General features: G+C 44.2%; 1 protein-coding gene across 1 annotated transcript in view; it reads right to left on the bottom strand.

Annotated features, from left to right (window-relative positions):
- man1a1 (mannosidase, alpha, class 1A, member 1) overlaps positions 1-22,311 on the bottom strand; it is a gene marked incomplete at both ends in the record, with an annotated part of 278,096 nt that overhangs the window by 149,342 nt on the left and 106,443 nt on the right. Inside the window, one exon of the mRNA XM_083643219.1 lies at positions 6,277-6,357. Coding sequence (XP_083499345.1) covers positions 6,277-6,357 — 81 coding nt within the window. The remainder of the gene's footprint in view (positions 1-6,276; positions 6,358-22,311) is intronic.

Raw genomic sequence — 22,311 nt, 5'->3', positions numbered from 1 at the left:
CCTCTCTCTCTCTCTCTTCCCAGGCTGTCCTCTCTCTCTCTCTCTCTCTCTCTCTTCCCAGGCTGTCCTCTCTCTCTCTCTCTCTTCCCAGGCTGTCCTCTCTCTCTCTCTCTCTCTCTCTCTTCCCAGGCTGTCCTCTCTCTCTCTCTCTCTCTCTCTCTCTCTCTCTGCTAGCTGAGGCATGGAGCTGTGATTAGGAAGAGGTCTGCTAGCCTCTGATTGTGTCCATGGTTCCTCCAGTCCTTCAGAGGTAGAGGGGCCATAGTGTGATCAGCATGCAGGCAGGCACATTAAAAGCCTGTTAGCAGAGAGCTACAGCTGCTACCAGCTGTACTTCCACTCATCACATGTTCATCAAAGGCACAGGGCAGAGTCAGGCTAGGACACACACAGGCTAGGACACACACTCTCTCTCTCTCTAGAGAGAGAGAGAGTGTGTCTCTCTCTCTAGAGAGAGAGAGAGGCAGAGAAAGAGAGAGAGGCAGAGAGAGAGAGAGAGAGAGGCAGAGAGAGAGAGAGAGAGGCAGAGAGAGAGAGAGGCAGAGAGAGAGAGAGAGAGAGAGAGGCAGAGAGAGAGAGAGAGAGAGGCAGAGAGAGAGAGCGAGAGAGAGAGAGGCAGAGAGAGAGAGAGAGAGACAGACACAGAGAGAGAGAGAGAGAGAGAGAGAGAGACGGACAGAGAGAGAGAGAGAGAGACTCTTCTCTCCTCTGCCTCGTGTTTTCCCTCTTCATCGACTCTCATAAAAACAAAACAACTCGTACTGATCTCTCCACGCCATGTGGGAAAACACCGTTCACCTCGGCTTTCAGCTGGTAAATACTACTTGGGAACTCTGACTTACTGGATTCCAACATCGCCGACAAAACAAACTGATTGGTTGACTGAGTTTATTCGACAGTCTCATTTTTATTCAACAAATCCATTTGAAAAGGGAATGACGATTCATTTCAAGATGAACGATTCCCATCAAATAAGCCCCAATGAAACCCAGGGCACTCATGTCAAGATAGATTTCATTCATAACCAATAATGAATTCATGGAAAAGGAAGAATCTCATTGACATTAACAACTTGCTACTCCAAAGAGAATTATTCTGGATATATACATTGGGCACTATGGCCCCAAAAGGCCTAAATGAGGAATTTGATATGAGACGTTTTCTATAGAGGGTGATGTAATCCTATACTCCAATCTGCTACTAGGAGGTCCCTACTGTGAAGCTCTTTCTCTCTACTGTTCTCTCTCCCCTCTAGTGGTGATCTCTTATACATAAGTGGTATTTTTTGCATTTTTTATAAACTTTCTACTATTTACTATTTATTTTAAGTAATAGACTAATAGACTAGGTCCCCATTTCTGCAAATGCAGTATGTTGTTGTTAATGAAGTCGCCTCCAGGGATGTATTTACATTCATATTTGTATTTGTTTTGGGCCTCTTCCAAACTCTACTTAACTACTTACTATAAAACAGAGCCCACAAACTACTCCCTTTTGGGTGGCATGTACAGTATAATAATTATTTTTGTCCTATTTGTCTACACTGTATATATATACTGTTAGAATCTATACATTTGTGTCTAGAATAACCTATGTCTCTTATGTGTCTCTTGAGGAAGGGCCAGTGTGGCCCGAAATGTCACGCTGTGTGCAAAATGAAAGAAACCTAACGGGAGCTCCTTTTGGTGTGCGGATTGTTTATTTTTTCAAAGGAAGAATCTCTACCATTAAGTCAAATGAACTGCTTATATTGTTTCAAGACATTTGCAAAACTGTCCAAAATCATGTGGGGTATTTTGGGTGGAGTCGCAAGGTATACATCTTTAATTCATCAATTTTGAATTCAGACTGAAAAAGAAAAGGGGGGGGGACAGAGAGGTTGAAGACTAATCAATCTGCTCTCTCATGCCCGGTGCTTGGTTTTGGGCTCGTGGGTCAAACAGGTGGATTTGGGCATGGTCTCCTAATGGACAGTCCAAGTAACGGCAGAACAATTTTCAAATCAATGTATTTTATTCTAAAGTTGGTTTTGTAGGATTTTGCAGATTTCGCTTAACTTGTGTCCTGTATCTATGCTGTGGCTCAGCAGTACATACTGTACATGGCTAGGCTGCATTGGCTATGCTACGGAATTCTGTGGGAACAACTTGGAAACTCTAGCCTGGCTCCAGACCTTCGAAGCCACGCCCACTCCAAAAGTTGTGGATTTGGCTGTTCTTGGTCTGGCATCGTCATGTGCAAAAGCTTTTTCTCCGGTTGAAAATCCAATCACGGGCGCTGATTGGCTAACGCCTGCGAGAGATCGCTGCCTGCTGGAGCTTCATCTGCCTGGGCGGGGAGTAACGTTACGGCGGCCGCGGTAAGTGACGGAAATGTCCCGGCGCAGCTCGGCCTAGCAGAGCTGTTGATAGCTAGGGGGATGTTGATAGATCCATTCATAGCTTGCTTGTTATGTCCAAGTCACGTTTTTCATCAATGGTCAAATTCGTTTAGACAATCTGTTGCTCGTTGATAGAATTGTTTTACAACTGACAAATTTAGTAGCCAAAGTAGAGATAGCCTGCTGTGTCTGTTTCTGTTATGCATGACTACTACTACCACTAGTGCAGTGCTGCCGCCGGTTGCCGTGGACACATTGGCCTCTAGTGATTGGTTAGGGAAGACAGAAGCCCCGCCCATTCATAGAAATGCTCTGAAGTGACTGCAATCTCAGACCAGAAGAGGAAATGAGTTGACGATTCAGTCTGAATATCAGGCTATGGAAACTGTGCAAAACTCCAAAAATGTTGCTACACGACTTGCCGAAGGTAAAAGTCATCTCTGATTAGCTTTAATCATTAATTAGCTTTTAATGTGAACTTGGCAAATGTGTTTTCTTACTTGCTGCACTTCCATCTGTCAGAAATCTGTAAAAAAAATTGTAGAGAAATCTGTGTGTGTGTGGGTGTGTGTGTAGCACCTTCATTACCACTATAGCACCATGCACTGACATTTGCTACTGTTTCTTTCCATTGTGATGTTTTCTCTCTCTTCCTTCTGACTATCTCATATTTATATTTATATTTATAGCTCTATTGCTCTTGTGTGTTTTCTCTTCTCTCATGCCACGTCTCATATTTATATACTGTTGCTTTTTGCACCTTGTTCATGTCCTATGGAGCCTCCCAGCCTAAGAATATCTCTCTCTCTCTCTCTCTCTTTCTGTGTCTGTCTGTCTGTCTGTCTGTCTGTCTGTCTGTCTGTCTCTCTCTCTCTCTCTCTCTCTCTCTCTCTCTCTCTCTCTCTCTCTCTCTCTCTCTCTCTCTCTCTCTCTCTCTCTCTCTCTCTCTCTCTCTCTCTCTCTCTCTCTCTCTCTCTCTCTCTCTCTCTCTCTCTGGCATGTTGTCTTTGCTGGCTTAAAGGTGTCACCTGCTGCAAAGACGCAACTTGAGGATAGAAGTTGATTTGTTCTCACTTGTAACACTTCTAGAAATCTGTAAAAACCGGATAAAGTGGCTTGGAGTCCACAAGGGTTGGGCAATACGGACAAAATCCAATATCACAGTATATATTTTAACAAATATATCAATATTGTGACAATATTGTAGAGATGACTATTGGTATGTTCACAAAATATTGACACAATGAGATTTTCGATGCACCATCATCAGTATGTAATGTGGATATAATGACTGAAGTGGGTGAAGGCAAATAATAGAACAGCTAGAAGTTCCAGTCTGGCAAGTTCAGAAGATGACATAGCGTGATCTTCCCCCCACGCTAGGCCCTGCCGGTGAAACTCCCCTCGCTATCAGGCAAAGAGAAGCGGCTGACGACTGCAGCGCACGTGTATTGGAGGAAGAATGTGCTAGTCTACAACTCTCCCCAGATCAGCAGAGGGGGGTGGAGCAACGACCGGGACAGCAGGGGGAAGCGGCTGAGTACATCTCAGGAGAAAACGAGTGGGTGGAAAAAAAACTTTGATTAAATAAAACTTTCACAAGAGATACCAATTTACCGACCGAGGCATTTGAGCTGGGCTGAGGTCCAATTCCCTGCTTGGCTTCCCTCTCATTTACAGGGCAAATTGTATTTATGCCATTTTGAAATGAAATGAAATATTGGGGAAAAATGATCACTCTATTCACCTTATTCTTTGCCCATACAAGGACGCTTCTGCATGACGTCATTTTGTAATCGACTTTCCGTTTTAGACACGGAAGTAGATGACGCCTACTGTAGTAATTTTTAGACTTGCCAAAAAGCTGTTTTCAAGCAAAAAAAAAAACTCAGATATATCAGAATAACGCCTATTTGGAAATCTTTAACGAGCAGCGAGGACTGGGAGCGCTGGCTGTGCTGACACCGGTCGGACTAGCTAGTATCTGTCAAACCCTACTGTACTGTAGGCTACTGGCAGTGAGAAAACACTGTCGACGTGCTTTTGTAACTAACTAACTAAACTAGCCTTTACAAACTGAGTCATTATATCCACATTACTGACTGATTACTAATCAATAAATCTCATTGTGTAAATATTTAGTGAAAGCACCAATAGTCGTCTCTACAATATTGTTGCTATAGCAATACGGAGGTATTTGGTCCAAAATATTGTGCCCTACACTCGCTCTAAGCTGTAGTTGCTGCAAACACCCCTGAACTGGGCTGATAAAAAACACAACTTTCCTGTGTGTGTGTGTGTGTGTGTGTGTGTGTGTGTGTGTGTGTGTGTGTGTGTGGGGTGTGTGTGTGTGTGTGTGTGTGTGTGTGTGTGTGTGTGTGGGGTGTGTGTGTGTGTGTGTGTGTGTGTGGGGTGTGTGTGTGTGGTGTGTGTGTGTGTGTGTGTGTGGTGTGTGTGTGTGTGTGCGTGTGCGTGTGTGTGTGTGTGTGTGTGTGTGCGTGTGCGTGCGTGTGTGTGTGTCTGTTGAAGCGCTGCAGAGATCATTGAGCTGGGAAATGAGTTCTGCTAGCTGGAGAAGTCTCCGTCTAACTCCCTGCCTGCTAATAAAGAACACTTAGCTTCCCTCACTGCTAGCATGACCCTCAGATTATCTGTGTGTGTGTGTGTGTGTGTGTGTGTGTGTGTGTGTGTGTGTGTGTGTGTGTGTGTGTGTGTGTGTGTGTGTGTGTGTGTGTGTGTTTTCCTTTTTTTTTATATTTCACAACCCCATTGAACCTGTGTGTGTTAAAGAGCAGATGACAGTAGAGGAAGTGTCAACAAAGTGAAATAGGGCGGTAAGGGTTAGGGCTAACCCTAACAATTATTTTCATTCTTAAACTAATCGATTAGTCGTTTGATCTATAAAATGGTGAAGAATGTCGATCACAAGATGACGTCCTCAGATGTCTTCTTTTGTCCTGACCAACAGTCCACAAGCCAAACATAATCAGTTAACCATCATAGAAGACTAAAGAAACCAGAAAGTATTCACATTTAAGAAGCTGGAACAAGAGAGATATATATATATATATCGTATACTGTATATACAGTATATCTACCGTATATCTATATATATGTATAGGTAAAAATGTCTGTAAACGATGAATCGATTATAAAGAATAGTTGTAATTAGTTTTTCTTTGTCAACCAACTAATCAATTAATCTAATTGTTGCAGCTCTAGAGTGAAGTGACAGGTTGTGTCTTTTTTTTTAGCTTCCCTGTAGCTGATTTGGAGTGTCCATTCTCCGGTAGGGCCTGATCATTAGTTAGCGGCTGGAGGGTGTAATTAAAAGAGAGACAAGATACTGAGGAAAGGACAGAGTAGTCCAAAGTACAAATCCCAGTAATGGCAGACAAGAGCAAGATGTGAGAGTAAAGAAACTAAAAAAACTAACTCCGAAACGGAAAAGTGCAATGAACGGTCAATCACGCCGGAATTCCGAGTCGGAAACTCTGCAACATTCACCAAGCCCGAGTTCTCCGAGATAAACACACCTGACGTCACAGCAACACAAACATCTCCAGGGGTGGTTTGGAAAGGTAGCGAGGACCCTCCCTCTCAACAAGATCTCAGGCTGACTGCTGTCTTCTCATATGGTCAAATGAAGGGGAAACTGTGAAAACACCCATAATAACCGGGCGAAACACTCAGCCCCACTCTCATAAACACCATGTCTTTATCTGTACCAGCTATTACCAGGAACATTAACATATAAACATACTCCTTGATTCATTCACTCACTCACTCTCCACCTCCCACCCTGTGCCCACTCCCATTCAGTGTCTTGGTTCAGGCTACAGGGGGCAGCGCTAAAGTGTGGTGCTGCCACAGCATGGCTTGGTTGTGCTCCTTACCTCTTTCCCAGACAGGTAGTAGGCAGACAGCAGGCCTCCCACGAAGCGGATGTTCACCTCAAACACCGACACCTCCGCATTCTGCAGCCACAAGGACAGAGAAGACAACATGAGCTGTGCAAATAAAAACATGGTCTGAATACCTCATGCAAACAGACAGGTGCGGGTCAGTGTTTTAATACAGATACTGTGCCCTCCTACCAGTGAAACAAGAACATGACAGAGAACCCAACACCAGGGTTAGAAACAAAGAACATGACAGACAACTCAACACCAGGGTTAGAAACAAAGAACATGACAGACAACCCAACACCAGGGTTATAAACAAAGAACATGACAGACAACTCAACACCAGGGTTAGAAACAAAGAACATGACAAGACAACTCAACACCAGGGTTAGAAACAAAGAACATGACAGACAACCCAAAACCAGGGTTAGAAACAAAGAACATGACAAGACAACCCAACACCAGGGTTAGAAACAAAGAACATGACAGACAACCCAACACCAGGGTTATAAACAAAGAACATGACAGACAACTCAACACCAGGGTTAGAAACAAAGAACATGACAAGACAACTCAACACCAGGGTTAGAAACAAAGAACATGACAAGACAACCCAACACCAGGGTTAGAAACAAAGAACATGACAAGACAACTCAACACCAGGGTTAGAAACAAAGAACATGACAAGACAACCCAACACCAGGGTTAGAAACAAAGAACATGACAAGACAACAACACCAGGGTTAGAAACAAAGAACATGACAGACAACTCAACACCAGGGTTAGAAACAAAGAACATGACAGACAACTCAACACCAGGGTTAGAAACAAAGAACATGACAGACAACTTAACACCAGGGTTATAAACAAAGAACATGACAACTGACAAGACAACTCAACACCAGGGTTAGAAACAAAGAACATGACAACTGACAAGACAACTCAACACCAGGGTTAGAAACAAAGAACATGACAACTGACAAGACAACCCAACACCAGGGTTAGAAATAAAGAACATGACAACTGACAAGACAACTCAACACCAGGGTTAGAAACAAAGAACATGACAACTGACAAGACAACTCAACACCAGGGTTAGAAACAAAGAACATGACAAATGACAAGACAACTCAACACCAGGGTTAGAAACAAAGAACATGACAACTGACAAGACAACTCAACACCAGGGTTAGAAACAAAGAACATGACAACTGACAAGACAACCCAACACCAGGGTTAGAAACAAAGAACATGACAACTGACAAGACAACTCAACACCAGGGTTAGAAACAAAGAACATGACAACTGACAAGACAACTCAACACCAGGGTTAGAAACAAAGAACATGACAGACAACTCAACACCAGGGTTAGAAACAAAGAACATGACAACTGACAAGACAACTCAACACCAGGGTTAGAAACAAAGAACATGACAACTGACAAGACAACTCAACACCAGGGTTAGAAACAAAGAACATGACAACTGACAAGACAACTCAACACCAGGGTTAGAAACAAAGAACATGACAGACAACTCAACACCAGGATTAGAAACAAAGAAAGGGGCTTTCCAAGGCCAATATGAATGTTCTGGAAGCTGCTCATAGCAGATATTCAATAAAAGGTTAGACGGATGTGGGCATCCGGGTAGTGCAGCAGGAGATTCCCTGCCTACCAACACGAGGGTCGCAGGTTCGCTCCCCCGTGTTACCTCCGGCTTGGCCGGGCATGCATACAGGCACGATTGGCTGTGTCTGATTAAGGGTATGAGTCCTGGTCGCTGTACTAGCGCCTCCTCTGGTCAGCTGGGGTGCCTGTTCAGATTGTAAGGGAAAAGCGTGATCCTCCCACGTGCTATGGCCTGCCGGTGAAGCTCCCCGCGCATATGTCGGAGGAAGCATGGTGCTAGTCTACGGCTCTCCCCAGATCAGAAAATTGGCCAAGTACAATTGGGGAGAAATGGGGGGGATTTCAGACTCTCTCTCTCTCTCTCTCACACACACACACACACACACACACACACACACACACACACACACACACACACACAAGGTGAAAACAATAGCAGCCCGGCTGCTGCAGCTGGTAATAAAAACATAGTGTTGAGCTGTGGTGAGGGGTGGACCTCCATAACACCTTCTCTGAGTAACAGGCCTACAGGCAAAGACTTCTATGCAATGGAAATGTGTGTTGGCACTGGAGCAAAACAGAGCTGCGTTTTAAGTTTCAATGAATTGTCAAAAGTAGTAAAAAATAAAGAACAAAAGAACATAATTCAAATAAAACAGTTCAACAAAGAAAAACGAGACCAATCAACCAAAACTGTCTCATCTATTCTAGACAGAATCCTTAGAGCTACTGTATCTTTAGACTGCTGACCTCATCTGAGAGGTCAAGTGAAGAAGAAAATACTGCCTTCGATGGAACATTAACACTGAAGAGAGAGAGTGTGTGTGTGTGTGCATGTGTGTGCGTGTGTGTCTTTGTGTGTGCATACGTGTGCGTACGTGGGCGTGCGCACGTGTGCATGTGTGTGTGTGTGTGTACGCGCGCGTGTGTGTCTTTGTGTGTGCGTGCGTGTCTTTGTGTGTACGTGTGCGTACGTGTGCGTGCGCACGTGTGCATGTGTGTACATGCGTGCCCATGCGTGTGTCTTTGTGTGCGCGTGCGTGCCTTTGTGCGTGTGTGCGTGCGCGTGTGCATGTGTGTGTGTACGTGCGTGCCCGTGCGTGTGTCTTTGTGTGTGCGTGCGTGTGTGTGTCTTTGTGCGTGTGTGCGTACGTGTGCGTGCGCGCATGTGCGTACGTGCGTGTGCGCGTGTGCGTACGTGCGCGTGTGTCTTTGTGTGTGCATGCGTGTGTGTCTTTGTGTGTGCATGCGTGTGTGTCTTTGTGTGTGCGTGCGTGTGTGTCTTTGTGTGTGTGTGCGTGCGTGTGTGTCTTTGTGTGTGCGGTTGAGTAAGTCAGTCTGATAAAGCTGCGGCGGCGGTGAGGGGAGATGTGCGACGGGAATCATCTAAGAAAACAAAATCCTGCGTTATGTCTCTGGGTCTTCACGTACACATCCCCCCAGTCACAGGAAGTCTCTGTGTTTGACTGACAGTCACACAGGAAGTCTTTGTGTTTGACTGACAGCTCTCATAAGCCGCCGCCGCTGTCGACCGCCAGATAAAACACAATAGACGGCTTGGCTCCTGTGGGTGGAAAACACAGACGATACGCCAACAGACAGACAAAGCCCGTCTTGTCACTGTGTGTTTTCCAACTCCGAGTGACTGATTGAATGACTAACTCGTCCTAATTAAGCTGGACTCATTTCCTCCCCGACTCGCGGGCGGCCGAGACGCAAAAGAACAATATGATTCCTTCCTGTTGGCGACTGTCCATTAGTGCCGTTAATAAGCCAGCGTGGAATATGAGGCTGCAGCAATGAAGAAGACGTGTGGAGACGGAGACGGCCATATTGTCCATTAGCATGAAACATGTAAACGCTGAGGCCTGCAGTATGGATATGTGTGCGTGGGATTGACACATTGTGCGACTGTAGTAAAAACCTCGCTCGGAAGAAACTCAAACTCAGTGAAGAACCAAAGCCACGTAAGGAGAAACCCACCCTGAAGCATTTTCTTCTGGGTCCATGTGTGACAGGGACTGGTGTTTTGGGGTAGTATTGTAGCAGTAGGCCGAGGAGGTAATTTTTCATTTTTTTTTTACAGATTATGAAAGTGCAGATTGTAAGCTTTCAAATGCTGTGTCATCATCTGAAAATAGTTGAAGAAGACATGTTTATTTCAATGTTTGTACTGAACAACATTCAGAGAAAATCGCCCTGAAAGTTGGTGAACATAAATTATAGGTATTTGGTGATCCTAAAACTGTTCTATTGAGTGTGTTCTTCAACATCTAAACTTGCATCATTTTTTTTTCATATTATGAAAAAAGTGGGAAAACAGCCTTTTATTTTGATTTGTGCAATTTCACGGTTGCCTTTCACCATACCATGTCAATATTGCTTGTTTGATGTTGTATTTTTCTCATTCTCATGCAAAATATAGACAATGTCTAGACAAGATTTTCCATCAGCTACGATGGAGAGAAAGTTTCAACGTAAACAGGTTTTGGCGTCAGTTTGGCGTCAGACCGTACTGTTTGTGCTTGAAAGTAGGGCTGGGCGTCGCCCCTTTCAGGACTGTGTTTGTGCTTGAAAGTAGGGCTGGGCGTCGCCCCTTTCAGGACTGTGTTTGTGCTTGAAAGTAGGGCTGGGCGTCGCCCCTTTCAGGACAGCGTGGTCACTTTGCTCCTGCACAGTCCCTTATACGATCGCTAGGAGAGGCTCCAAATAAAGGCTCAAGCCGTGGTCGGCCTAATGATGCTCGTTTTACAAGAGAGACACTTCAAAGGTACTTCCAGTCACAGAAGGGTCTTGTGACATTCGGCGGCTGAGGTTGAAAGCTCGGCACTGCTAATGAATATTCTAAAAACACTCTTCTAGTTTCGGTCTAAACTGTTTTTTTTTCTTCTTCTTTGAAAATAGCAACATGGCAGCTGTGTCTTCTTCTGTGTCTGCGCCCAGTCATCACAGCACTCGCTACAGCCCCTCTGGTCGGATGCAATATAGGCCTATTGCAACAACAAACGCGAGATGTGGTTCCTAACCCTAACCCTCCTAACCCTAACCCTAACCCTACACTTAATTTGGAGCCTCTCCTAACAATCGTATACGGTTTTAACTTGACAACATAAACAATCTAAATTGAACCCCAGCTCACTTCCTGTTGCAGGGTTTGCTAATACAATAGGACAGGACTGACAGGACTGCTAGTCAGGACTGACAATTCTGTGAAAACCATCTATAAGGGACTGTGGGGGCAAAGTCCTGAAAGAGGCTGGGCGATATGGACCACAAATCCTATCTCAGTATGTTTAGGCTGAATGGCGATACACAATATATACCTCAGTATTTTAAGTGGGCTAAATGTTCAGTTATAAGTCAAAGTCCCATGTGAGATGTCACAAGCACCTTTATGAAAACAACACTGTGATCTGAATGCTATTGGTGCTTTCACAAAATATTTATACAATGAGATCTTTGATAAATAATGTTCAGTAATGTGGATCTAATGACTAAGTGGGTGAAGGCAAATAACAGAACAGCTAAAACAGTCTGGTAAGTTCAGAAAATGTCATCACTTTACTGTCACGTAGCCTTTAAAACCAGGAAAATACAACACTTCCATGCCATCATCATCTCCATATCCAAAATCTAAGACGATATCTCGTCTCATATCAAGATATCGACACCTGGTTGTCGTGGATATGTCGGTGGCTCGTATGCACGACGCTCAAGCAGAAAATATTTGCGGCGTGGAATGCATTTGTTGAAGCCGTGCGTGGGGGCCATGGGGGGGGCCATGGGTGTCGCCATGATAGCTCGGTTTGCGTTTGTCTTTTCTTTTCTTTTTGCTGTAGGGCATGTAGTACTGTGAGCCAATGTCTTTGTGGGTGGGTGGGTCCTGCGGGAATGGGGATTGTGTTGTGAGTGAGTCTGCTTGTGTATGTGTGTACAGTATGTATGGGTTTATGAGGATGTTTGTCATTTTTTGTATTTTTCTTTCTTTGTTATGTAACAAATTTAATCAATAAAAAATGTCTAAAAAAAAACGGTGATTGATATAATATTGCTATTTTGTCCAGCAGCACTAATTCAAAGCTAACATAACGGGATTGTGTCTTCTTGTGATCACCCTGGACTTCGGGGCCATTTCCAACTAATCAGGAGGTGGATGTGCGTTGGGACTCCATGCCTTGTGCGCGTGCACTGGGGCATGAAAAAGCTCACGTCTGACTCTCCCACCGCTGCGAGGCGAAAAGTCCTAAACCTCGCACTCCTGAAGCAGCCAGTCGAGCAGCAAAATGTGCCGTCGCTATCTCCTACAGACTGTGTGAAAAGATTTCCCATTCCTCTGGACACACGCGACCGTGGGAGAAGTACTTACGCTGCAAAGTGAGGTTGTACAGTGCATTCCCGAGCGGTGCGCTTTGAATTGACTTTGGCGAGGAAGTTGAACTCATTGCTGTGAAATGTCACTTTCCCAAATGCCAAGCAGCGACATTTCCATTCATATTCACAGCATCCAGCTACAGTCTTTTGCTTTTGGAGAATTCAGTGTGAGACTCTTTTGAGGAAAGCTTTTTTGGTAGCAGCGTTTGGAGATGGATTAAATTATCTCCTTTTTTCTTTCTTCAAGGCGTCGTCTTTTAAAGGAAACCTATTATTATACGTGCTGCACTTTCATGCTAGCAATAACCATTTCCTGTCCCCCGTCTGTGATAACCGTGTATAATGAATATGTATTAATATTTCAAAATGTACACTACAAAATGAGCACTTCCTCTCAACTCCCGTTTTAGAGGTTGTGTGCGTAATAATATCCCGAGACGAAAACATGTTCCGATACTAAATAAATAATGCTATGATAACAGTTCACACCCAAACAGAGATGCTGTACGGGGCATAACGTAAGCGTGCAAGCGAGCACATAATTTGAGTACACACACAAACAGAGCGTATAGCCTATGGAAGATCCTGATCCCGTGTGTATTATACAATGTGAGCAGATAAACAGTCACAGAGCTGTTGTTCTCCATCATCCTCACAGGGATTTGCCTTCAGGTCTAAAATGCTGATTCGCCGAGGAGATTTTTTTTCTAACAAGCCCAGCACTGTTGCATTGATGCGCTGACGGCTAACGTAGCCGTCTGGGACCCGGGTGGGTTCATCGCGTTTGAGGCTATACTCTCTGCGCCCTCAAGAAGTCAATTGCAAAATCATTAACTGCTTTAAACACGGGTGAACTGAGTGCTGCTCGCAGTCACATGCCTTATTTAAAAGTATGATTTGAATTGAAGCTGGAGCGATGTACTCTAGTCTACAAGGGTGCCGCTGCTGCTACTCGTGCAGCAAATGACATTATTCCCAGATGATACAGTAAGCATCACATACACCTGCGGGCCCCAACCTCTTCTGATTCGTGGCCCAATTGAAAATCTCAGAAAATGTTGGACCACAATCCGACCAGAAACAGTCCAGAGGCCAAATAACGGGTTCTCAGAGCACTTTTGACGATAAAAACGATAAAAGGAGCTGTCCATCAGCACCACACACAAATCAGAAACTAAAAGTGAGAGGCTGTCTGCAATAGGCTAATTAAGTAATAATTGATTACAAATTAAATAACTACCATTGAACATTGGAGAAATGCATTATCATAATAATAATAATAATAATAATAATAATAATAATAATGATAATGATAATGATAATGATAACAACAACACTACCATTCAACAATGGAGAAATGAAATAATAATAAGAATAATAAGAATAATAAGAATAATAAGAATAGGAATAATAATAATAATAATAATAATAATAATAATAATAATAATAATAATAATAATAATAATATTAAGAATAATAAAATCACAAAGATCAGAATGTTTTTTGGGAATTGCTGCCATCCACCACTGGCTCTCCATGTCCAGTCAGCTAGTTTTCTATGGTAGCAGTTAAATGCATTCATCTGGCATCCCAGGTCTAAATCAGCCCCTAATTGTGGAGCATTTTGAGAGAACTGTCATGCAAACTGCTACTGCAGACGGCTCCAATGTCCCCCTCAAACGAAGCAGGACTTGATGACAGTAGTAGAAGAAATGAAGCTGCTGTGGCGCTACTCACTTACTATTTGATATGTAAATATGGTTAGGTGTCTCCATTATGATATGGCTTCAGAGTCTGAACTGACATACTTGGACTGCTATCAGTAATCAAAGTCACGTTTTGCTCTCACAACACCAAGACAAAGACAGATTGTTTCTCTCTCTCGTCCTAATGAGGGCTGCTGAATGGGGACATTATAATGAGATCAGTTCTACAACACAGGCAAAAAACATCAAAGGAAAGAGGGCTAAGTGTGTGTGTGTGTGTGTGTGTGTGTGTGTGTGTGTGTGTGTGCACGTGCCCGTGCATGCGTGCATGTGTGTGTGCAGTGTGCGTGTGTGTGTGTGTGTAAGAGTATGTGTGTTTGTCGAATGTCGTACCTACCTGAGCCCACACCGTTATACTGTGAAAACATCAACACTAGCATAGCAGTCCCTTAAAACGTAGCATTGGAAAACCTTCATGTATGTACATTCCTTCCATGCCCTACAGCAAGGGTTCCCAATCTTTTCAGACGCCCACCCCCAAAATAACGGTACCAGAGGCTCCAGACTCCACTATTCCCAGAGGTGGTTGAAGCATACAAACATTTGTGGGCATAATGCAAACATGGTTCCTCCTAAAAGTGAAGTGGGCCACGATTTAGCGGCAGTGCGTCATCATCATGGAAATCATATAATCAATCGGCAGCTAATGTCATTTAATGAGGAATAATTTTCCATATGATAACTAGGGGTGCACCGATCACGTTTTTTGCCACCGATCACCTATGAGAAATATCTGCGCAACCGATCATCGACCGATCACCGATTACCGATCACCGATATATATATATATATATATTTATTTATTTTGTAAGCAGCTATAGCAGTTTATTATAGAACAGTTTCCATTTTACATAGGCTATAGGCCTACATTTCATGCATCAAATTGAAAGTGCAGCACATTTTCTTTTTTTTCTACATCAATATTTTATACTGTGTAGGCTAAAGGAAACCGCCAACATGATTTTTTGTGTGTGAGATAATTGGAGCACAAGACTGTGTTGAACTAAATGGCTAGTAGTTCAGTCCAGTTCCCTCAGTTCAGTTTATAAAAGAACAAAAATCATTCCACTTCGGGATTTCCATGTTACCAGTTCAATGCAGTTCAGTTCACTCAACAAAAATACTCTATTTTCCGGGATTGCCCTGTTACACAAGAAAAATAACTTTGACCCAAGGAAACTATTTTATTGATTAAGCTAAAGCGGCTAAAGCTAACCGGAGCTATTAACGTTAGGAGGATACACGCAAATATGGATCATACGATACGATACGATACGATATACTTTATTGTCAGTTCACACTGAAATTTGTCTTGCAAGACAGCGGCAGTCCCATGCACAAACACATGACAAAAAGAACAAAACCAAAAAATACAAAGATACATACACACATACAGCACACAGAGAGCACTGGTCACTGCTCCACTGACCCTCGGCCATGTTCTTGATTAAGCCTCAGGATCGACTGATGTATAAAGGACTTTCTTAGTCTGACCTTCTTGAAAGTTGGAATTAGGTATCTCCTGCCAGAGGGCAGGAGTTCATATTCTTCATGTAACACATGATTAGTGTTTGAGGCAATATTTCTGGCTAACCTCAATACACTGTTGACATATGTAGACTCAAATAGACTATGCAGTGGTTTACCTACAATTTTTGAACAAATATTCATCTGTCTAAGTAGTTGTGATTTTAAGGTAACAGACAGGCATCCATACCAGGTGGTACTGCAGTACTGTAAAACACTCATAATCACTGAGGTAAAACATAATAGAAGAATCTGTTTAAACACGGACTTAACAGCATGCAAATGCCTCGGTAGGCGGGAGGACTGGGGGTAACTTCTCTCTGCTGAGTCTGCTCATCACCAGCTGATTTGTGTGATTCAAAGACGCAAGGGGTGTGTTGACAGTCTGGTGTGGTGTGTGGAGGTGAGTACACTGACGAAAGCAAAGCGTGTGCTTTGCAACACAATGATATAAACGTTAGAGCACAATATGAAAGTTAAACGATAGACATTGAAGACATGAAAATGGGCTGCCTCATGTTTCTCACGTGCAGCATGATCGGCTATGCAATCGGCGACAATAAAGTAATATCTGCAATCAGCAGATCACATATTTGAGGTCAAAATCGGCCGATACAGATTGCGTGCCGATCGATCGGTGCACCCCTAATGCTAACCATGTAGGCTACTACTGACAGCAATGTGTTCCGTATGTGTCTTCTTTCAATCTTATTGCATTTATACTGGGGGGTCACACCCAGGTGCTGAAGTAAGTGGTGCAGGTTACGAAGGTCTGCCCCTTCTCCCCCGCCCCCCTCTCAATATATTTATATATATATATATATATATTAATATTTTATATATATTATTATTTTATTTTATTTATTTTGGCCCTTGTCACTTGCTGCTCCTGCTTTGATGTGTAGCACTTCTCATCATAAACCGTCTTGTCTCTCTTTATAATGAAGCTTGTTTGATTGTACTGTTTTATTTGCACTTGTATTTTAGACAGTTTGTGTCTTAATTACTCTCCATTTTGAGTAGACGGTGGATATATGTGTACCAGGTGGTCTATTGACACAAGTTTTGTATTTGTACTGTGTTTGTACTTGTGTACTTGTATTTTTGTCCGACGTGTAATGTGCTTTTGCCTTCTTGGCCAGATCACCCTTGAAAAAGAGACCTCAGTCTCAATGGGTTTTTATTTTCTGGTTAAATAAAGGTTTCGTTTCAGATCAGATCAGATCAGATAAACTTTATTGTCCCCGAGGGGAAATGTGTCTTGGGCATCAAAGTGCAATTACAGCATAACCATCGACAGTAACATACACCATCAAGGGAACAACAACATGACAACAAGACAACAGTGATATTTGACAGAGCATTGCACGGAACCCGGGTGGGACTAGGGGTGCCTGTTTTAGGCGAGAATATTGCACCAACCCTTATTTCACTGGCCCTAATTGCACTATCATGCACATAGTAAAACAATTAAAAGCATAAAAGCATAAAACCATAGCGAATAAAAGCAAAGATGAACCACAGGAAGAACTAGAGAAAAAGCAAGAAAAAAACAAGAGCCATCACATTTCTGGCACTTCCATACTGCCACCTCCCATCAGTGCAGGTGTTTCACCCGTGAGGAAGGGGCTCGCTGTCTCTTCAGCAGTGCAATAGAAGTTGGAAGGAAGGAGAGACCCTATCTGTTGCTTTTACAGCAGCTGGCTCTGAACCGTCTGCCCGAGGGTAGCATCTCATACTCAGAGTAGAGGATGTGGTTTGGATCAATCATAACTCTATTTGCCAGATTAATTACTTTACTTTCGAAGATGGACTGAAGTGTCGGGTAATCCTCCCGGCCGATCACCTTCATGGCAGTTTTTACCATCCTCATGACTCTCGATTTGAGCTGTACAGTGAGAGTCCCAAACCATGCGGCCATGCCATATCTGATTAAGCTTTCTAGTACGGCGTTATAGAAGGTGGACATAATGCTGGTGCTCACACCGAACAATCTTAGTCTGCGCAAAAAGTGGAGACGTTGTGCCAGCTTCGCGCACAAGTAGTCTGATTTAGTAGTTTGATTGATTGATTGATTGATTGCAAGCTACTGCTGATTGGTCTATCCTCTCATGCTCTTATGGTAACTTGCCCATCACTGCTCATGCTACAACGGACATTGTGCTGCAAATGGACACCTTGTTTCCCTAGCCTCACCGCCTTCCTTGGCCCCTCCCACCAACCACCCCCCCCCCTAGCCACTCCTCCTCTCTACCCCTCGAACCCTGACTCTCTACGACCTTCCTATCCCTAGCTCTTCCCTAGCCCCGCCCCCTAATACGAATGGACGGACCGACACACACGTCACTTTGGCAGAAGGCCAGCCTTGATCTTTAATGTCTGTTTCAGATCTGGGGAGAGCCGTAGACTGGCACATGCTTCCTCCAATGCATGTGCAGTTGCCAGCCGCTTCTTTTCACCTGACAGTGAGGAGTTTCACCGGCAGGCACCGGAGGACTAGTGCAGCAACCAGGACACATAGCCTTAATCCGGCTTCACCCACAGACACGGCCAACTGTGCCTGTATGGACCCAGCTGGAGGTAACACGGGGGCTCGAACCTGCGACCCTCGTGGTGGTAGGCAGAGGTTCTACCTGGACGCCCGCTCACTGGATGTTTTGTGTTGGTTGCACTCTGTGTTAAACCCCAGAGAGACCACAGCACTGTTTCTGACATGCTGAACCAACAGTCTCACCTGGCTCAAGTTAATGAGGTTAGATCCGTTCTGTGTGATGGAACAAAACAACTAAAGACTTCACGTGTTTGCATCTTTCCATATTGAGCTGCTGTCTCAGCTCAGAATGGGCCTGTGGGAGGTGACTGTGGTACCACAGTAAGCATGATCGCTCCAACCATGCAGTTAGTGTGCAGTTAGTCAGGCTCATCCTGGACCCACATCATGTATCAGTCATATGGTCAGAACGTATGGAGCTTATGTGTTTACACAGCAGCGCCCTCAGTTTTAGAAAGGGAACCGTTTGAAGGTACAAACGTGGGACTTTAGTTTGAACTTCTCTAAAACCATACAGGGAAAATGCTTGATTTTGAGTTCATATGCAACTCATATGTTGTCCTGAACTCAAATATGCTTATCGTGTGCACACGCGTGTCCCTGCTTACTGTGTGCACACCTGCTTGTGCGGAACACACACACACACGTGTGGAACAGTTGACATGTGAAAAACGAAGAACGCCAGCAGCACTCACTGAATGTCCTTTTTAGCGGTTTTATTCCATCGTCAAGACCAGTTACAACCAACGTTTGGGCCAGCAGGGCTTCTTCAGCGTTGACATGTGACAAAATGCTGTGACAGCACTGATATCACCAGTGTCTGTCTACATTGCACACACATACACATGTAGCAAACGCTATGCTTATCCTTCCAGCAGCGTTGACATGTGTGTGTGTGTGTGTGTGTGTGTGTGTGTGTGCGTGTGTGCGTGTGTGTGTGTGTGTGTGCGTGTGTGTGTGCGTGCGTGCGTGTGTGTGCATGTGCGCATAAACGGTAATAGATGTGTATGGATCATTATGTGTGTGTTTGGCACTCTGCCTCTGGGTTTTAACACCATGAAAGAGGAATCCAAGTCAATAAAGTCATTTCCTGCAGAGCACACGTACGTACGCACGCACGCTAGTGTGCACGTACACACACACACACACACACACACGTACGCACGCTCGCGCACACACACAATTTTGATTCATGTGGTCATATGAAGTGCTTCTCCCAACAAAAATAAACCTGAAATTGGCTAATGTTGGTACCCATGATGGGAACATGTGTGGATTCTTACATGGGTATAGTCTCTGGAATAAAATTCAGTAAAATCTGACCACATTTATATAACTTTTTAACCATTTCGAGTAACACTGTTTCCCTTACGGATCACCAGCGTTAGTTTGTTGTTTATAACGTGGCTATATTCATAACGTTTTCTATCTCGGATGCGTTATTTCGAATCCCACGTACAGTAGGTTACGCTGGCGCAAAACGCGTGGGTTTCAGGACGAAACAGTCTCGAGCCACTAACGTTATCTTTAGAGCACAATATTCCTGGAATGCAAGTTTAACTAAACAGTTACATGTCCTCTGCATTCTACATAAAATTAACATATTACGGGTTGTTATATTTTGTATGTTACAGACTTATTGGCCAAGATATGTTAGTTTATGGGGGAGGAATTCTGCCAGCTAAGGAGGGGAGTGTGGGCGGCCATCTTGCCTGCAGGGTTTCAGATCGAGTGGAGAGCCTGGGGGGGGGTAAGTCCGCTTTAAAAACCCGCCTGCAATGCGACCTTGTATGACTCTTTACTTATTCTGCTCTTTTTTGTGTGAACGTTTACGGCCCCTGGGTGTCCTGTTCACAGAACTATGCTTTATTCAAAATGTCCCCGGCAAAAAAAGCTTTCAAAACGTCTGAATGTTTGATGATGATGATGATGATTATGATGATGATGAGTGCTGTGCCTCTTTTGTTTTTGCCTGATGTGGAATGAAAGCTCTCTGACTCAACGTTTCAGTGGGGAGGTTAGTTAGCGTGACGCAACATATTCATTACGCTGCGTCTCATATCCTGAGTTAAGAGGTGATTTGGTGCACAGATAGCTTTTGACACGAGGATCGGCTCGTTTCATTTTAGTTTTGATCTGGGATTTAAATCGTTGGACGTGTTTTCCGTGTTTAGCCGCAGACTTTTTCTTTTTGAGAAAGTCCGACATCCGGGCCCTCCAAGTGTCTCCAAGAATTCTTATTCTTATTCTTATTTTATTCTTATTTACGCACTTATTTAACACCTACCGGTGTTAAATAAAAACACTCAACTGGAGCCTTGCAGTGTGCGAGCTTTACTTTCTTTCCTACTATTCCTGCCTCGAGCTCTGCACCTGCCCTATACAGGTTGGGATTGTGCATGTCTCGCCTTTTTTCATAGTCTCACGCACTCCACCACCGCTTTCCCCCACCCACCTCTTTATGCCCGTCATTTTCTCTTTCTCTAAAGGTGAAACAATTACACATCGCTATATTTTCACTACATTCATTTGCGTTTGTTTAAAATGTGTCATTGATTACCAAAAGCTAAAAGGGTTTTTAAAATCTGGCCCAATTGAAATTGTAATTGAATAAGCCTGGCCCTAAGGCATCCATTGGTACCAACCATGTCATGCTAGCCTATCGGGAAGGGGGGCGGGGCTAAATAACGCTAAACGATAAAGTTAGGCTACATTTTGGTGCAGGAAAAACTGTTTTCAAATGGGTCCCTTGACCTCTTATCTCAAGATAGCAGGATGGAAATGGGTTCTATGGGAACCTACAAGTCTCTCCTTTACAGATAAGGTCGCATTTTTCGACAAGGCAGCATAAATCGACAGAACAGATCACCTCACTGACAGAGTTTCAATAAACCTGACAGATCCAATCCTCTTTTTAACAGCCTATACTGTTATGATATGAATGATTTATGAGTGGTATGATGAATGATATCATTTCCATAGTTGCTATGGAGACGCACTGCGTTGACACTTTGTGACCAAAATGTGTCTCTGGTTGGGGTGATTGATGAGATCTTCAATGCATCGGCACCTGAATTTGATGGCTTTTTGCTCAGTGATATTACAGTCCCATCAACTAGAATGCACGTTAACGCAGGTGGAACAGGGGTCAATGCCTCCCTCTCAACCTACCTTACCTCTCCACGGAGGTCAACCTGACTGAACGATGCCTCCCTCTCAACCTACCTTAACTCTCCACGGAGGTCAACCTGACTGAACGATGCCTCCCTCTCAACCTACCTTAACTCTCCACGGAGGTCAACCTGACTGAACGATGCCTCCCTCTCAACCTACCTTACCTCTCCACGGAGGTCAACCTGACTGAACGATGCCTCCCTCTCAACCTACCTTACCTCTCCACGGAGGTCAACCTGACTGAACGATGCCTCCCTCTCAACCTACCTTACCTCTCCACGGAGGTCAACCTGACTGAATGATGCCTCCCTCTCAACCTACCTTACCTCTCCACGGAGGTCAACCTGACTGAACGATGCCTCCCTCTCAACCTACCTTACCTCTCCACAGAGGTCAACCTGACTGAACGATGCCTCCCTCTCAACCTACCTTACCTCTCCACGGAGGTCAACCTGACTGAACGATGCCTCCCTCTCAACCTAACTTACCTCTGCACGGAGGTCAACCTGACTGAACGATGCCTCCCTCTCAACCTACCTTACCTCTGCACGGAGGTCAACCTGACTGAACGATGCCTCCCTCTCAACCTACCTTACCTCTCCACAGAGGTCAACCTGACTGAACGATGCCTCTCTCTCAACCTACCTTACCTCTCCACAGAGGTCAACCTGACTGAACGATGCCTCCCTCTCAACCTACCTTACCTCTCCACAGAGGTCAACCTGACTGAATGATGCCTCCCTCTCAACCTACCTTACCTCTCCACAGAGGTCAACCTGACTGAACGATGCCTCCCTCTCAACCTACCTTACCTCTCCACAGAGGTCAACCTGACTGAACGATGCCTCCCTCTCAACCTACCTTACCTCTCCACAGAGGTCAACCTGACTGAACGATGCCTCCCTCTCAACCTACCTTACCTCTCCACAGAGGTCAACCTGACTGAATGATGCCTCCCTCTCAACCTACCTTACCTCTGCACAGAGGTCAACCTGACTGAACGATG

Source organism: Poromitra crassiceps (genome assembly GCF_964638095.1).
Source record: "Poromitra crassiceps genome assembly, chromosome: 9".
Lineage (NCBI taxonomy): Eukaryota > Metazoa > Chordata > Actinopteri > Beryciformes > Melamphaidae > Poromitra > Poromitra crassiceps.
This window is presented reverse-complemented; position numbering and strand designations above follow the sequence as displayed.